The sequence below is a fragment of the Dipodomys merriami genome, unplaced genomic scaffold, assembly GCF_024711535.1.
Source record: "Dipodomys merriami isolate MVZ:Mamm:240054 unplaced genomic scaffold, mDipMer1.0.p SCAF_1038, whole genome shotgun sequence".
Classification (NCBI taxonomy): Eukaryota; Metazoa; Chordata; class Mammalia; order Rodentia; family Heteromyidae; genus Dipodomys; species Dipodomys merriami.
The window spans coordinates 180,889-195,764 of record NW_027202314.1 but is presented as its reverse complement, the minus strand read 5'-3'; the positions used below and the strand labels follow the sequence as shown (position 1 = coordinate 195,764).

Below are 14,876 nucleotides of genomic sequence, written 5' to 3'. Positions count from 1 at the left end.
AGTGAGTCCTGGTCACCATCATAGTCTGAATAACCAACATGTCCCTCACTTCAAGTCTTCTTTCACATCATCAGGTTTCATCTTGGCTCTGCCCCCTAGAATCCTTACACTGCTCTACTCCTATGAATTGCTTGCAAGTCCTGGGACTTAATAAATGTGGCCTGGGACATCCACTTGTAGAACCTTGATTTGGGATCCATCTTGAGGCCTTCAGGGAACTTACTACTCCTGAGCAGAGCCTCTCACCCTAGCTTATGCCCTCATCTGGTAAGAATTTGCCAATGGTCTTGGTTTTTCTCTACAAATAAAAGTGTCACTCGCTGTACCACCAATCTAGTACATCCCACTGCGCTGCATCCCCAGCCTTCTAGCTTTTTAAGACGCATATGTCATTGCTTTTCAGCCTTTCTTCTTTCCTGATAGATCTAAGCTATAAATTTCCCTTTCAGCAGGACATAGTGGTAGCCTATGAATTTTGAGATGCTGTAATCACCTTATATTTAAAATGTTTTCCTCATGATAAAGTAGTATATATCCTAAACATGCATTGTAGCAGAAAAAGGAGCAGTTTGCCCTTACCTCTTTTGAACCACAGTAGACATCCTGGATGTGGACTAACAGTGGCTCTTTTCAAATATATATTAAAGGTTCCCTTTCAAAAGTGCATAAGTGGTAGAGTGCTTGCCTAGCATGTATGAAGCCCTGGGTTCCATTCCTCAGTACCATATAAACAGACAAAGCCAGAAGTGGCGCTGTGGCTCAAGTGGTAGAGCACTAGCCTTGAGCACAGAGAGGCTCAGGGACAGTGCCCAGGCCCTGAGTTCAAGCCCAAGGACTGGCAAAAAAAAATTACATACACAGTTATCTGAAAGCATGATAAAGATATCACTTTAGAGCTCTTTGCCATTCTATAGTCTTTTAAAAATAGCAAAATAATAGTTGTAAGTATACTCACCAGAGACATTTGTTTTGTAATATGACCACTTAAAAAGAGAAATTGCTACCTGGCAGCAGTGGTTCACACCTGTAATCCTAGCTACTCAGGAGGCTGAGATCTGAGGATTGTGATTGAAGCAAGCCTGGGCAGGAAAGTTGATGAGACTCTTACCACTAATTAATCACAGAAAAAGCCAGAAGTGGTGTTGTGGTGCAAGTAGTAAGAGTGCTAGCCTTGAGCAAAAAGTTCAGGGACTGTGCCTAGGCCCAGAGTTTGAGCTCCAGGACCAGCAACAGAGAGGGGGTTGGGGACTGCTAAAGGCTCAGGCCTGTAATCCTAGCTATCTAGGAGGCTGAGATCTGAGAATTGCAGTTCAAATCCAGCTCATCCAGGCAAGTCCATGAGACTCTTATCTCCAATTAACCATAAGAAAAAGAAAGCCAGAAATAGAGCTATGACTCAGTAGTAGAAAACTAGCTCTTGAGTTCAAGTCCCAGGACTCACCCAAAAAAAAAGAGAGAGAAAGAGAAATAAACTCCTGAGAATTAAGTTGGCCATTAGATGGATGGCTTAGTGGAGGCTACCTACAGGGGGAGGTACCCACAAGGAGCCTGGAAAGAAGATGAGGAATTCTGCTTTTGCTTTATTGAATAGGTGGTAAGGTCCCCACCCTCCCTATGACCTGTTAGACTAGCATCCCATCTGGGATGATAAAATACCTATGGATTCTTTCCTGCAAATTAATGAAGTGATGGGGCTGGGAAGGTGGCCTAGTGGTACAGTGCTTGCCCAGCATGCATGAATCCCTGGGTTCCATTCCTCAGTACCACATAAACAGAAAAGGCCGAGGTGGTGCTGTGGTTCAAGTGATAGAGTGCTAGTCTTGAGCAAAAGAAGCTCAGGGACAGTGCCCAGGCTCCGAATTCAAGCCCCAGGACTGGCAAAAAAAAAAAAAACAAAAAAATTAATGAAGTGAAGCACATACATATGTACTTTAAAGACACCAATGAGGATAATTTTTCAAAACAACTTAAAAAATAAAGTTTCATAAACATAGGCCATTTTTAATATTAATATTTTACAGATTACTTCACAATCAGCTACTCAGATATTGGGAATCATCATTGATTTGTTATCCACACTCAGCAAATCCTTGCTATTCACACTTGAAATGAAATAGAACTATACTGTATTCAGAAATCCACCAGTGAGGGCTGGGAAGGTGGCTCAGTGGTAGAGCGCTTGCCTTGCATGCCTGAGGCCCTGGGTTCGAGTCCTCAGCACCACATAAGCAAAAAGAAAAAAAAAAACAGAAGTGGCGCTCAAGTGGTAGAGCGCTAGTTCTTCAGAACTAATGGACAGCGCCCAGGCCCAGAGTTCAAGCCCCACAACTGACAAAAAAAATCCACCAGTGAGAAAGTGGTGCTGTGGTTCAAGCGGTAGAGCGCTAGCCTTGAGCTGAATGGTGCAGGGACAGCACCCCCAAGCCCAGAGTTCAAGCCCCACGATGGAAAAAAAGAAAAAAAAAAGAAATCCACCAGTGACTGGGGAAACTCATTAAAAAAAAAAAAAACCCTACTAATTATAGGCTACACTATAATCTTATATCACGATTTTATGAGGAGGAGTTTTGGATTTGTGCCAAGTTCAAGGAACAGTAGGTTTTATAGATACAGTCACTAAGTGTATCCAGAGAAAGCTGCAAACTCTCCTTCAAAAACATACTAGCTATGATAGAAAAACAGCCCAGATGCCCTAAAGAGATGAGTGGATCAAAAAAATGTGGTACATATGAACAATGGAATTTTACTCATCAGAAAGAATAATAATGTTGTCATTTGCAGGGAAATGGATGGACCTAGAAAAATTACATTAAATGAAATTAGTCATGCTCATAGACATGGCACATGTTTTCTCTCATTTGTAAAAGTTAGATCTAAAATACAAACACACATAAATGTATATACAGGGTTATTTGCATATACACAGAAATAGATTGATTAAAGAATAGTATACTTAGAGGAGGAGTAACAGTGCAACTCCTTTGAACAAGTAATAAACCATTTAACAAAATGAATACCAGGAAGCTGAAACCTGTTGATGGGGGCAGAGCAGTGAGAGGAAGAATACATGAATGGAGCGAAGAAGGATAAGCAAATGTACAACCATAATGATAGTTAGTTCTAGAGTCTTTGATCATATGTTTGCTTAAGGTAAAGTGAATAATCAACAAAGTGATTCTGATGGAAAATTTAGTTAGCTTGTGCTGTTACAGTCCTATTGTACTACAAATTGTTGTATTTGAATTTTTTTAAAGCTGATCTGGATCCTCTTGATCAACCAAAAAGAAGAAGAATTAGAAAGCATAAGCCAAAGAAAAAACTTAAAAATCCTAATGAAGTTCCTTTAGAACAAGCAGAATTAGAAGATCAATCAGAATTTAAAAAACAGCAGAGTCTTTTACAAGAAAAAATACAGCCACAGCACACAGATGGGCCCACAATAAGCAGAAATAAAAAACGGAAGCTGAAAAAGAAACAGCAAATGAGGAGGAAGAAAGAAGCTGGCTTGGTAAAGAAGGCTTCTGGTGTCAGTTTCTTGTACCAGCCCGAGGAGAGCAGCAGTGATCAGGAAGAACTGAGAGGTGCTGTAGGAGAAGGCTCTCAAGACCCCCTTGAGGAGGGTGAGGAGGACCTCAGCGAGGAGGGTACAGCCACAGACCTCTCCCAAGAATATGCTGACATCACCAGCAAGGCAGACAGTGTCCTAAACTTTCTGAAGTCAACACAAGAAATATATTTTTATGATGGTAAGTTTGCCCTTTGAATAATGGTGCTTTGTTAATGTATGGAAAATCTCCAAATACAGTAAAATATATAAATGTTTAAAATATTTCAAGTAAATCATTTCAAGGCAAAAAATCAAACTGTGTAAATTCTACTGTTACCGAGCTGGACTGGTGCATGGCTCCTTGTGCGTGGTGTATCTTTGACCTTTGAGAGGAATCAGTGGACAGTGCTCTCCTGTTGCATAGTTTGGGCTCATGTTCCTTATTTCCCTAAAGTCAGACTTTGGAGGGAGTGTACTAGTGTTCTGAGTTATATGTCTAAATAAAGATAAATTCTGCTAGAAATTTGACACTCTACATGTTTTTAATCTACTAGAAATATAAAAGAACCACAGTGCTGTTTTTGTGAGACATTTACTTTGCTCTCCCACTTATAACTTACTGATTTAAATTTACAATAAAGCAGGCTTTTTGGTAATTTTGTATTGATACAGAATATTAAAATAAAAGTAGCTTTATCCTTCCATCATTTGCTTTTTAGCAACTGACCTGATAACTAGAAAAAAGCAAGTACCCATCAGGAGCCAGCATGATCACATGATCACAGCACAAGTTACTCCCAGCAAGCAGGATGCATTCCCATTGAGAGGATACCACTGGAGATCCAGAGTAGAGGGGTAGATTCAGATGTCAGCCAGACACCTTCCTATTTACATCCTTATTGATATAACTGAGAAGCATTGGCTCCATGATATTGGAGAATGCAAATGATTTAAACTGATTTTAACACTGATACAAAGATACCATTAATCTGTCAGTTTAACCAACAAGATGGTTACAAGTGACACGCAATCACCTTTTCCTCATTAGCATGTTTATTAGCATGTCTCATTGACACATTGAAACATAATGGCAATAATCAAATGCCACAGATGGGAGATATAGCTGATACTCTGCAGAGTAGTAGTAGGATTCAAGAAACTTTAGTAGATTTTCCAATCTGTATATGATAAAAGACTGTAGAATAAATAAAATAAATGTAAGACCTACTGGGCTGGGAATGTGGCTTAGTGGTAGAGTGTGTACCTTGCATGCATGAAGCCCTGGGTTCGATTCCTCAGTACCACATAAATAGAAAAGGCTAGAACTGGCATTGTGGCTCACCTTGAGCAAAAGAAGCTCAGGGACAGTGGCCAGGCCCAGAGTTCAAGTCCCAGGACTGTCACCAAAAAAAAAAAAAAAAAGAGCTAATGAGGAGACTATCTTTAAGACAGAATTCTAGAATCCCTTAGGCAGGGCAGTCAACATTCTGTGGCCACTTGTTTCTTCCAGGTGTTTACTAAGTAGAGCCTTACATGAATATCTGAGGATGAACTAAAGGAGGCAAACAGATCTGCAATGTATTTGTCCCAGTAGAGTCCAGGTGCTAATAGAAAGGTGGCCAGAATCTGAAACTCAAGTTGGAAGAACAGTAGTCAAGTAAAAGGTCTCTTATGACATTGAAGCCTTGGGCAGTCTTAGGAGCTGAGCAGGCAGGGGTCCATCTTAAGTGCCTTGAAAACAAGCTAAGGTAGAGCATACCCTTTGCCAGTCAGTCATGCAGCCCACCCTGCATTAGACTTTGCCCATGAAAGTCAAGTCAACTTCCCCAGTTCTGCTGGCAAGGCAGAGGGCCAGCCCTCTTTGGAGCAAAGTAGCATCATCCAAGACTTTTGGAGGGTTTTGGTACACATTTAATAAATACTGCTCATGCACTCCAAGAGACAGGAACATATAACAAGAAATCCTACAAAGAGAGCAATAGAAGCAGAAGACAATGCTGCTGCTAGACAGGGATTTTTATACTAACTACATTTAAGATGTTCAAAAAAAGATGAAAACAATGACAATCTATTATAATAATCACATTTAGACCTGAGAAATATAACTGAAACTTAGAGCTCAAAAGATGAATCTAAAGATCAGATTACATTCAGTATAGAAGAGAGCTTGCAACTAGGAAGACAGATCAAAGTAAAGTTCCCAGATGAAGGGTAAAAGAAAAAGAATGAGAAGATGAAAGTTGAAGAAGGGGCCACCTATAGAGGCTTCAGAATGCGAATGGTCCTGCCAACATCTTGACTTCAACTTCAGTCCTCCAAGACCAGGAGAGTATTCTAAAAACCTTTTTAAAGAGTGAAAAATAAATAAAAGAGCCTAGCCAATATGGACCCAGAGAAAGAGTCTCATACTCTTTTGTTTGGAATCTAAGACAGAGGAGGGAACAGAGCTTGAGCTTTATCTTAGGAGATAGGCTTCTGAAGTGATAAGGGCCTACGGCCTCTACCACTGTACTACCCTGATTACATTTTATTTCCTCTGATAAATGGCACACAATCGTAATTTCAACTTCCGTGGACCCAAACAGGATTAATACAGATAACATCATTCCCAAGCACATTACAGTCAAGCTGCTGAAAACCAGAGATACAGAAAACAAATCTTAAAAAGCAGCCTGTGGTTGAGTTGCTGGTCTTGAGAAGACAACTCCTCAACTAATGGTAAACTTCAGTATACCCAAGAAAACCCAGAATCATGCTTTTGTATGGTATTCCTTGATTTGTCCTTAGTATCCAGCCACCCTACTCTGTTTACAAGGATACACAGCCTGTATGAAGAATTTGGTTTCATTGTCTGGTTTTTCTGCTGCTGTCCTTACTTCAAATCCTATGTCACACTTAGGTGTTCAAATATCAGATATGTAAACAGTGGCCAGGTTTCCATGTTGCTCAAACAATGGCACCCCATCCTAGGTTTACTTTTTAGAGTTCTACTGTCATTTTCTCTCCTAGTGCTTTTTTTTGGGGGGGAGGGGGGGTCCTGGTCGTGGGGCCTGAACTCTGGGCCTGGGCGCTGTCCCTCAGCTCTTCAGCTCAAGGCTAGTGCTCTACCACTTGAGCCAGAGCGCCACTTCTGGCTTTTTTCTATTTTTGCTTATGTGGTGCTGAGGAATCAAACCCAGGGCCTCGAGCATGCAAGGCAAGCGCTCTACCACTGAGCCACCTTCCCAGCCCTCCTAGTGCTTTTTATATCCCAGACATCTCAATCTAAGTTGTATGTTTGAAGCCTCTTTAAGAGACAAAAACTTACCTTTGGCTTACAAAAGTGAAACTAAACCTCCATGTGATGCTGACTTTTTTTAGGTATCTCCAAAGACTCAGATTCAGCTGTGTGCATGGAAACCATCAAAGAACTGCTACACTGCCTTGAGTCTCATAGCATGCCTCCCTCAGATATATTCATTCTGGACCATATGAAAACACTGCTTCTTCTGCAAGACACTGAAAGACTGAAAAGGGCACTAGAGATGTTCCCAGAACATTGCATGATGCCCTCTGGTAAGTACAGTACTTTGAAAATCCTTCCAAACACCAATGGATTAGAAAACAATGCATACATGGCCTAAAAGAGTATAGAGTCCCACAGAGAAATAGGGTCTTTACACATCTGCTTGATATAAAAAAAAAAATACTACTGACATAAGCAAACTACACATCATGTAGTTTTCTAGGCCTATAGACTATCAACTCTTAGCTTTTCAAAATTAAAGTACAAGTACCTGCTGGGCACTGGTACTCATGCCTGTAGTCCTAGCTACTCAGGAGGCTAAGATCTGAGGATCACAGTTCAGAGCCATCCCGGGCAGGAAAGTCCATGAGACTATTATTTCCAGTTAATCCCTAAAAGACCGGAAGTGGAGCTGTCACTCAGTGGTAAAGTACTAGCCTTGAGCAAAAAACAGGTTCAGGAATAGGACCCAGACCCTAAATTCAAGCTCAGGACCAGAATTAAAAAAAAAAAATGAGTCCAAAAATTTATTTTTTCCTTTTCCTTTCCTTTGCTGGATTAACACAAGGAAAAGTATTTCTGCCCTTCAGAGATCTTTTGATACCTCATTGAAATATCACTGTAAGGACAGAGCATTGGATTTTTATAGTGATCATTCTTTTGCACACTTTCCCAATCTTTATTGGATACCCATTCTATACAGACTGTAATTTGCAGGGTCAGCTATGCTAAGCCCTAATCATGGGCCAGGGAGGATATAAATCCTGCAGACACAAAGTGGAACACAAGGAAAGGACCTGAGCAAGTTTTAGTTGAGCTAGTGACAAGAGGAAACTCAAAGGGCTGTGAGGGGTTCTAAGGCAGGATGATGTACATTTTCAACTTTAGTGTTTCAACTACATAATCCAGGATCATAATCCAAGACCACCAGGGAATAACTATGAGCCCCTATTCCCCAAAAAACTAAAGCATATAAAAGGTTGGAGGTGTGGCTCTATCGGTGGAGTGCCTACCAAAAAAGTATGAGGCTCCAGTTTAACCCAGTACCACCCTTCACAAAAACAACCAGATAAGCAAGCCAAGAAAGAAGAAAGTCACATTGTGGCACTTCTGTAGAAAGCAAGTGAATTTGATAGTAAGTAGGAACGGTCATTATGATTGGGGTAGCCTAGAGGACCCACCACTTGTGAATGTATATTTCCTTCCTTGTGGAGGGAAGGTGTGTCTCATATCTACCTACTCCAGGATCTGCTTGGGTCCTGTCCTCCTTGATGAAGAAAGATATGAAGTTCTTGCCCTTGGTAGTGTGTGTCCTAGTGTGGGAGAAAATTAGCCAGGTGAGATGGTAAAAAGCACATCTAAGAGGTATAGTTGTAGAGGAGAACATAGAGCAGAGAGTAGGTATTCAGAGGAATGGCGTTGGAGGAGAATTTGGAGCAGATGGCAGGTGTCCTGACAGAAATGGCTTATAGGTTGGAGAAAAAAACAACAACAAAAAAGCAGATGTGGAGCAACAAGGAGGTAGGTGTACAGGAGGAGAGGACACAGCTGAGGAGGCAGCACAACACAATGATGTGTTGGCTTCTTTAGAGAGCAGGTTTGACCATCCTCAGAAGGGTCCCTGGGATGCTTCGTTTGGAGTAAAGCTGTAGAATGGAGATCAGGGGGTTGAAATCATATGTAAAGGGCCCCAGTACAAGTGACCACAGTATGGACCAGAGTCTGGTAACCCGAAAGACAAGTGTGGCTAAGTTCTAGGCAGTCTATGTAGTGGGATTTTCTGGCTGATTGGGTTTGAAATCTAAGGAACAAACTGGTGTTTTGGCTTGAGCCCATGAAAAAGACAAGTAGCCAATCAGAGGAAGAAAGACTACCAGAAGCATTAGGCTGGACATAAAGGCCTTTCATATCCCCAGCTTGGGCAGGTAGGAAATGGAAGACTATAAGGGCAAGTGGCTACATAGACAGCTGAGAGCCCAGGGATAGAGGCTTCGATAATGTGGGGTAATGAGGGAATTAGAAGAAACTATGAACAGAGGGAAGAGAGAGGGTCAGCTGTGAGGGAAGTTGGGAAAAGAGGCTAGAGGAGGCAGTGGGGTGGAGAGCCCATGGAAGGAAAGGAAGGCCAGGAAGGCATGTACCTCCAGAGCAGCAGTCAGCGTCAGCACCAGGAAGGAACCTGGCTTTGCATGCCTGTGAGAATGGGTCAGCTGTCTCACAGCCAGGCGTTCTATATTTTTAGATGTTTGTGAGGCTCCAGTATTTGACAAATTTAGATTTCATGGTCGTTGTATTGCAAACTGCACAAAGCCAATTAAGTTAAATTGACATGAGACTTAAGAATTTGGAAGATGAGATTTGTTTTTTTTTAGTATATGAGGTTTTTTTTCCATACTCAAAAGTCTTCTTGTTGTGCTCGGCCATGTATAAAGGCATGGGCAGTGCTGCCAGCAGGATCTGCATTGGGAAAGTTGCTAGCTTTGCACTAAGGTGGCTAGACAAGGTTTATCAACAAGCACATTTAGTGTAAGGAATTGAGAGAGATACAAACACGTCTTGTAAAATTGATTCCCTTGAACATACGGTGGAGTATGTTCTTAAAGTTTTTAAGTATCAAGCTATTTTATGAACAAAATTATTAATAATGAAGCTTTATTTTCAAATATAATATCTGTCTAATCATATTTGGTTTAAGGAAGGTATAGTGTTGTCTTCCTTGTTTGTTCTTTCCTACTGGCTCAGTAATTCCTCTAAATCTTAAGACATTTCACTTGAGTAGGTGTAGACCCCTTGCACACATTCACTGCTTTCACAGTGTTAGGATCAAGCTGGTGCTTTGAAATATGTGGACCTCACACTTGGATGTCACATCGTGACACAAACCTGTGCTACTTAGTCAGGGCTGCCATCCACCAGACCCACTCACACTCAGACACTGAGGAGTGCTGTAGGAATTTCTGTGTCTAGCTCTCTGATAGGCCTCTGTAGAAGTTACTGTCATTACCCTGTGAGGAAAGGCAGTTTCTAGGAGCACCTGGGTCTTGCAGGAAAGTGTCAGCTTCAGGAGGGTATCCAAGGGCTTCTGTAGAGTTGGCAGGAGGGCACACCCTGCCCCCTTGGCACACCTTGCCCCCTCTGGATCTGATCCAGTCTGGAAGTGAAGCATCAGTATCAGCAGTAGTGGATCAACTCTAGGAACAGTGCTGGGTCTGCCCAGATCTGGGAATAGGGCCCTGCAGGTCAGTTTGTGCACCCTATGGCTGAGAACTTTAGAAACAGTAGATCCATCCTAAACTAGATCTGGAAGTCTCCAGATGTTCTAAAGCCAGACATTTGAGGAGACTCTTGGCTTACAGCTACACTTCCTCAGGAAGCCATGGGAATTGACAGGTGATTTGGGGGACATATCCTTCTCCTTGGTCATTTGCTCTGGCTATCCGGGCACGGCGTTGGCCTCATGAGAGCTGGCTGCTGTGTGGCTTATAGATCACATTGCTTAGGATTCTACCTTTTAAGCCTTTTAAGCCAATTTGCATGTGCTTGTTTTTCAGGTCAGATTTATAAATAATGTGGGGATTGTGTGAGATATGAACCCAGTAGGACTTAAGGATCCACATGGGGAACACAGAGAGTCAGAATGTATCCACCTTCTTGTCCTATTTGTGACATCATATGTGATGAGGAGGCTGTAATTACATCACTATCATACCACTTTTAGGCCAAGGGTTCATTTCATTAGATTATTGCAAGACTTACTGTAGACCCAGAGGATCGTATCTATAAAATAACCATCTATGATTTATCTTTGTAACCATTGTTTTATTTTATCTTTTGTTTGCTTTGTTTTTGTTTTTACACTCCAGAACATACTAAAGTGATTTCAGCTTTCTTTAATTACTGGATCACACAAGTCTTTCCTGAGAAAAAGAGTGAATAAAATTAGTATATCTCTTTAAGAAGATCTATATTTAACATGAAGATGTAAGAGAAAGATATGAATTGGACTGACACTTATTCTATGTACAAAAAAAATTAAGTTCCCAACATGTTTTGAAGCTTAAATCTTGGAGAATTAAATACATTGTTTATTCCTGTGTTTGTATATAATGGATAAAATGTCTTTTGAATATTTAAATGAGAATTTGGGGTAGAATTTAAAACTTTTCACTTACTTTCAATTGTATTTGTCTTGAATTACAACAGAAAATGATTTTTTTTTATTCTTGTAAAAATCTGAAATTGACATTCTGTTCAACTAACTTGAAGTTGTTCTATATTTTTTATAACATTGTAAATCACCTTGTGGCTAAAAAAAATGTTTAAGAATGCCTTAATAGAAACCAGGCACGTGGTTTATGCCTGTAATCCTAGATGTTCAGGAGGCTGAGATCTGAGGTTAGCTGTCCAAAGCCAGTGTTAGCAGGAAAATCCATGAGATTCTTATGTCCAATTAAACAAAACGAAATGCTGGAAGTGGACTTTTGATTCAAGAGGTAGAGCACTAACTTTAAACAAAAAAAAAGCTCAGTGACAGCACCCAGGCCCTGAGTTCAAGCCCCAGGAACACACACACACACACACACACACACACACACACACACACACACACACACACACACACACACACACACACACACACACACACACACACACACACACACACACACACACACACACACACACACACACACACCTTATTGGCATTAAAAAGTCTAGTTTACATAGTTTGAAAATAGCTAAATTCATTTTTTTCTTCTCTACATTGAGAATAATGTCAATATCCAGTTTTCCCTGTTTTATCTTTCTTTTGGTCATGGAAGTAGTCAAATTTTTAAAGTATTAATCAGTGTTGGTACTGTATTCTTAGAGAACATTGGCCTTATATATACTCTGAATATATCAGAATTAGATTATCAGATATGTGATCTGAAAATATTCCCTCCCAATTCTGAGGCTTGCTTTTTCATTCTCTTGGTACTATCCCTTGATGATGTACTGATTTTTTTTTTTTTTTTTGTCAATCGTGGGGCTTGAACTCTGGGCCTGGGCGCTATCCCTGTGCTTTTCAGCTCAAGGTAAGCTTTCTCCCTCTTGAGCCACAATGGTGGCACTTCTAGTTTTCTAGTTGTTTTTATTGGAAATCAGAGTATAATGGACTTTTCTGCCTGGGCTGGCTTTGAACCATGATCCTCAGATCTCAGCCTCCTGAGTAGCTAGGATTACAGGCATAAACCACTGGCGCCCAGCTTGAAATTTTTAATTCTTATCAACTCAGTTTTTGTCCTATTTTGCTTGTGCTTCAGGTTTCTCAGAAACTACTGCCAAACTGTTGTCATAAAGATTTTATCTTGTGTTTCAGTCTAAGAGTTTTATGGTTTTAATTCTGTTGTTTGAGCTAAAAGTAGTTTTGCTTGTGGATGTCCAGTTTCTCAATACCATGGTTAAAAGGACTGACCCTCTTCAGTGAATACTGCGTATGTGTGTATGTATACATGTCCATGCATATCTTTAGGTTTAGTTTCAACATAGGAGCAAAGATATAAACTATTTGGCTTTTTGAGCTTGGCTTATCTTCTTCAAGAAGATCTTCTCCAGTTCCATCTATTTTTCCGCAAATGGCATGATTTTATTTTTATTTTTTGGCTATGTTTTATATATCAGTATCCATTCATCTTGAGTACCTCAGCTGCTTCCACTATTTGGCTATTATGAGCAGTGCTTAATAAATATATGTATGCAAGTATTTTTCTTGTATGTTTGTTTGCTCTCCTTCAGATATATTCAGTATACTATAGCAGAGTTATAAGGTATGTCTATTTTTAAATTTTTGAGGAATCTCCATACTAATTTCCATAGTAGTACACTAATCTACATTCTCTCCAACAGCATATCACACCTTTGACAGCATTTGTTTTGTTGGCTTTCTTGATGAATGCTACAATGAGATGGTATTTTAGTGTAGTTTTGATTTACATTTCCCTTATGGCTAAGGATGTTGAACATTTCTTAATATATTTATTAGCCATTTGTATTTCTTCTGAGAATTGTTTGCCTGTTTATTAATTGGATTTTATTTTGCTATTTAATTTTTTTGAGCTCCTTGTATATTCTGAATATTAATACTTTATCTGTTGATAAAGATTTTCTCATATTCCACAGGTTGTCTCTATGTAGTAATTGTTTCTTTGGCTGTGCAGAAATTTTTTAGTTTTGTAGTATGATTAGGTAGGTAGGTAGATATTACAGTCTTTGGCTTCTGAGCCACCTCTACTGGCAAGATTGGTGGCTAGTGATTTAGAAGTCCTTAAAAGCCGTAACTATTTTCCAGCCTCCAAGGCCCCTGGTTATGGTTCAGTCCCAAAGCTTGTCTGGCTACAACCAGTCCGAGTAAGCTGAACTGTCTGTATTCTGGGCTGTTTACCTGGGGTGCCTAACATGTTTTCTGAAACATCCACAGGGAATGAAGTTGATGAATGAGGCTGCCATCTGTGGAGGATTGAACTTACTTCCAGAAATCCATGTAAATTATCTCCCTACAAGCAGAGGCTAAGTCTTCTGTAAATCTGGATGGAAGAATAGTTGGTTTAGGACCATGAACTTGTCATTGAGGAGGGCAGTGACTCCCCCTATGTCTTAGAAGGCTGTCAGCTGTCAGGAAACTGGCAATGTGCTACAGATCTCACTCATCACTGAATTTTTTTTTTCTTGTTTCCAAGCCCCCAGCTATGTTTCAGATCCTGGTTGGCCATAGACATGGGGCTGCTGATGAAATCTGATGACTGGTAGTTCAGTCTCAAACAAGAGGCTCTCCCACAAGATGGCTCCTGCCTGGCCCTTGGAGATATGTGTAGTGAAAGGTCGCCTCCTTGGTTGCTGTATTACACTGGGGAAGTCACTGACTCGCCATATCCCCAGACCAGGGTCTGATGCTTGCAGGGTTTCGTGGGAGCTCCCCACAGTGAAGTGTGCTGCCTGTTACAGAGGTTGCCTGTCTTACCTGTAGCCTCCTCCCCGCACTGAGAGATACACAGATGGAGCTCCAAATTTTGCTAGTTTTCTGTCACCTTTCTGTCTCACAGTTGTCTTGTTCCTTTCTTGTGCTTCTCAGTACTCCACTTCAATTATGCTTTTCCTATTTATTTAAATGATTTGTTTTTTCCTGTCCCCTCCACAAATTATAGAACATCAAATACAGTGAAAGCAGGGGTTATACCGTGGGGGAGGGACATACAAAGCAACAAAGAAATCATCTTGTAAATATGTTAGAAACAATTGCATGAAAGAATAAAAAACATTTGAATACTTATCTTGGGGTTCATTTCCCTAACATCAACTTATCTGACCTTTTACTGCTTGACTCAGATATACACTGGTTATTGCAAATAAGGGAAACCATGGGACCTTTGTTTCTTTGGGCCTGGCTTACTTCACTTAATACAATTTTTTTCCAAATCTTTCCATTTCCTACAAATGGGGCAATGTCATTTCCAAGTATAGCTTCTCCTTTATCAGACTAGTCTCATTTAAAGAATTGAGGAAGAAAGCCTCTACTCTGCCATCTTGTTCTCCTCCCCCTACCTCCATTTTCCTGTTTGTATCTATTTATTATGAAAATTTTCTGTCTTTTCTTACCCAAGCAGTTAATGCACTGTTGATAGAGTAGGGTTCTAATTCATGGAACTTTTACTTGAATTCACAGAATCCCTATGGACTGTCATTTGTCTTATGGGGAGAAGAGTTGGATTTTATTTTGTGACACTTTTATCTCCATTCTCTTGGCCCTAAAAATATAGAGAAAAGCAGAAAGCAGGGGACAGGCAGGAC

General features: G+C 40.5%; 1 protein-coding gene across 2 annotated transcripts in view; it reads left to right on the top strand.

Annotated features, from left to right (window-relative positions):
* The window catches only part of LOC138810515 (glutamate-rich protein 1-like), a 55,094-nt gene extending 42,299 nt beyond the window's left edge, over positions 1–12,795 (top strand). For both annotated transcript variants that reach the window (XM_069997738.1, XM_069997747.1), the window contains 3 exons: positions 3,255–3,746; positions 6,908–7,102; positions 10,916–12,795. In XM_069997738.1, the coding sequence (XP_069853839.1) occupies positions 3,255–3,746; positions 6,908–7,102; positions 10,916–10,989 (761 nt within the window). In that variant the 3' untranslated portion in view covers positions 10,990–12,795. The remainder of the gene's footprint in view (positions 1–3,254; positions 3,747–6,907; positions 7,103–10,915) is intronic.
* Positions 12,796–14,876: the final 2,081 nt, after the last annotated feature.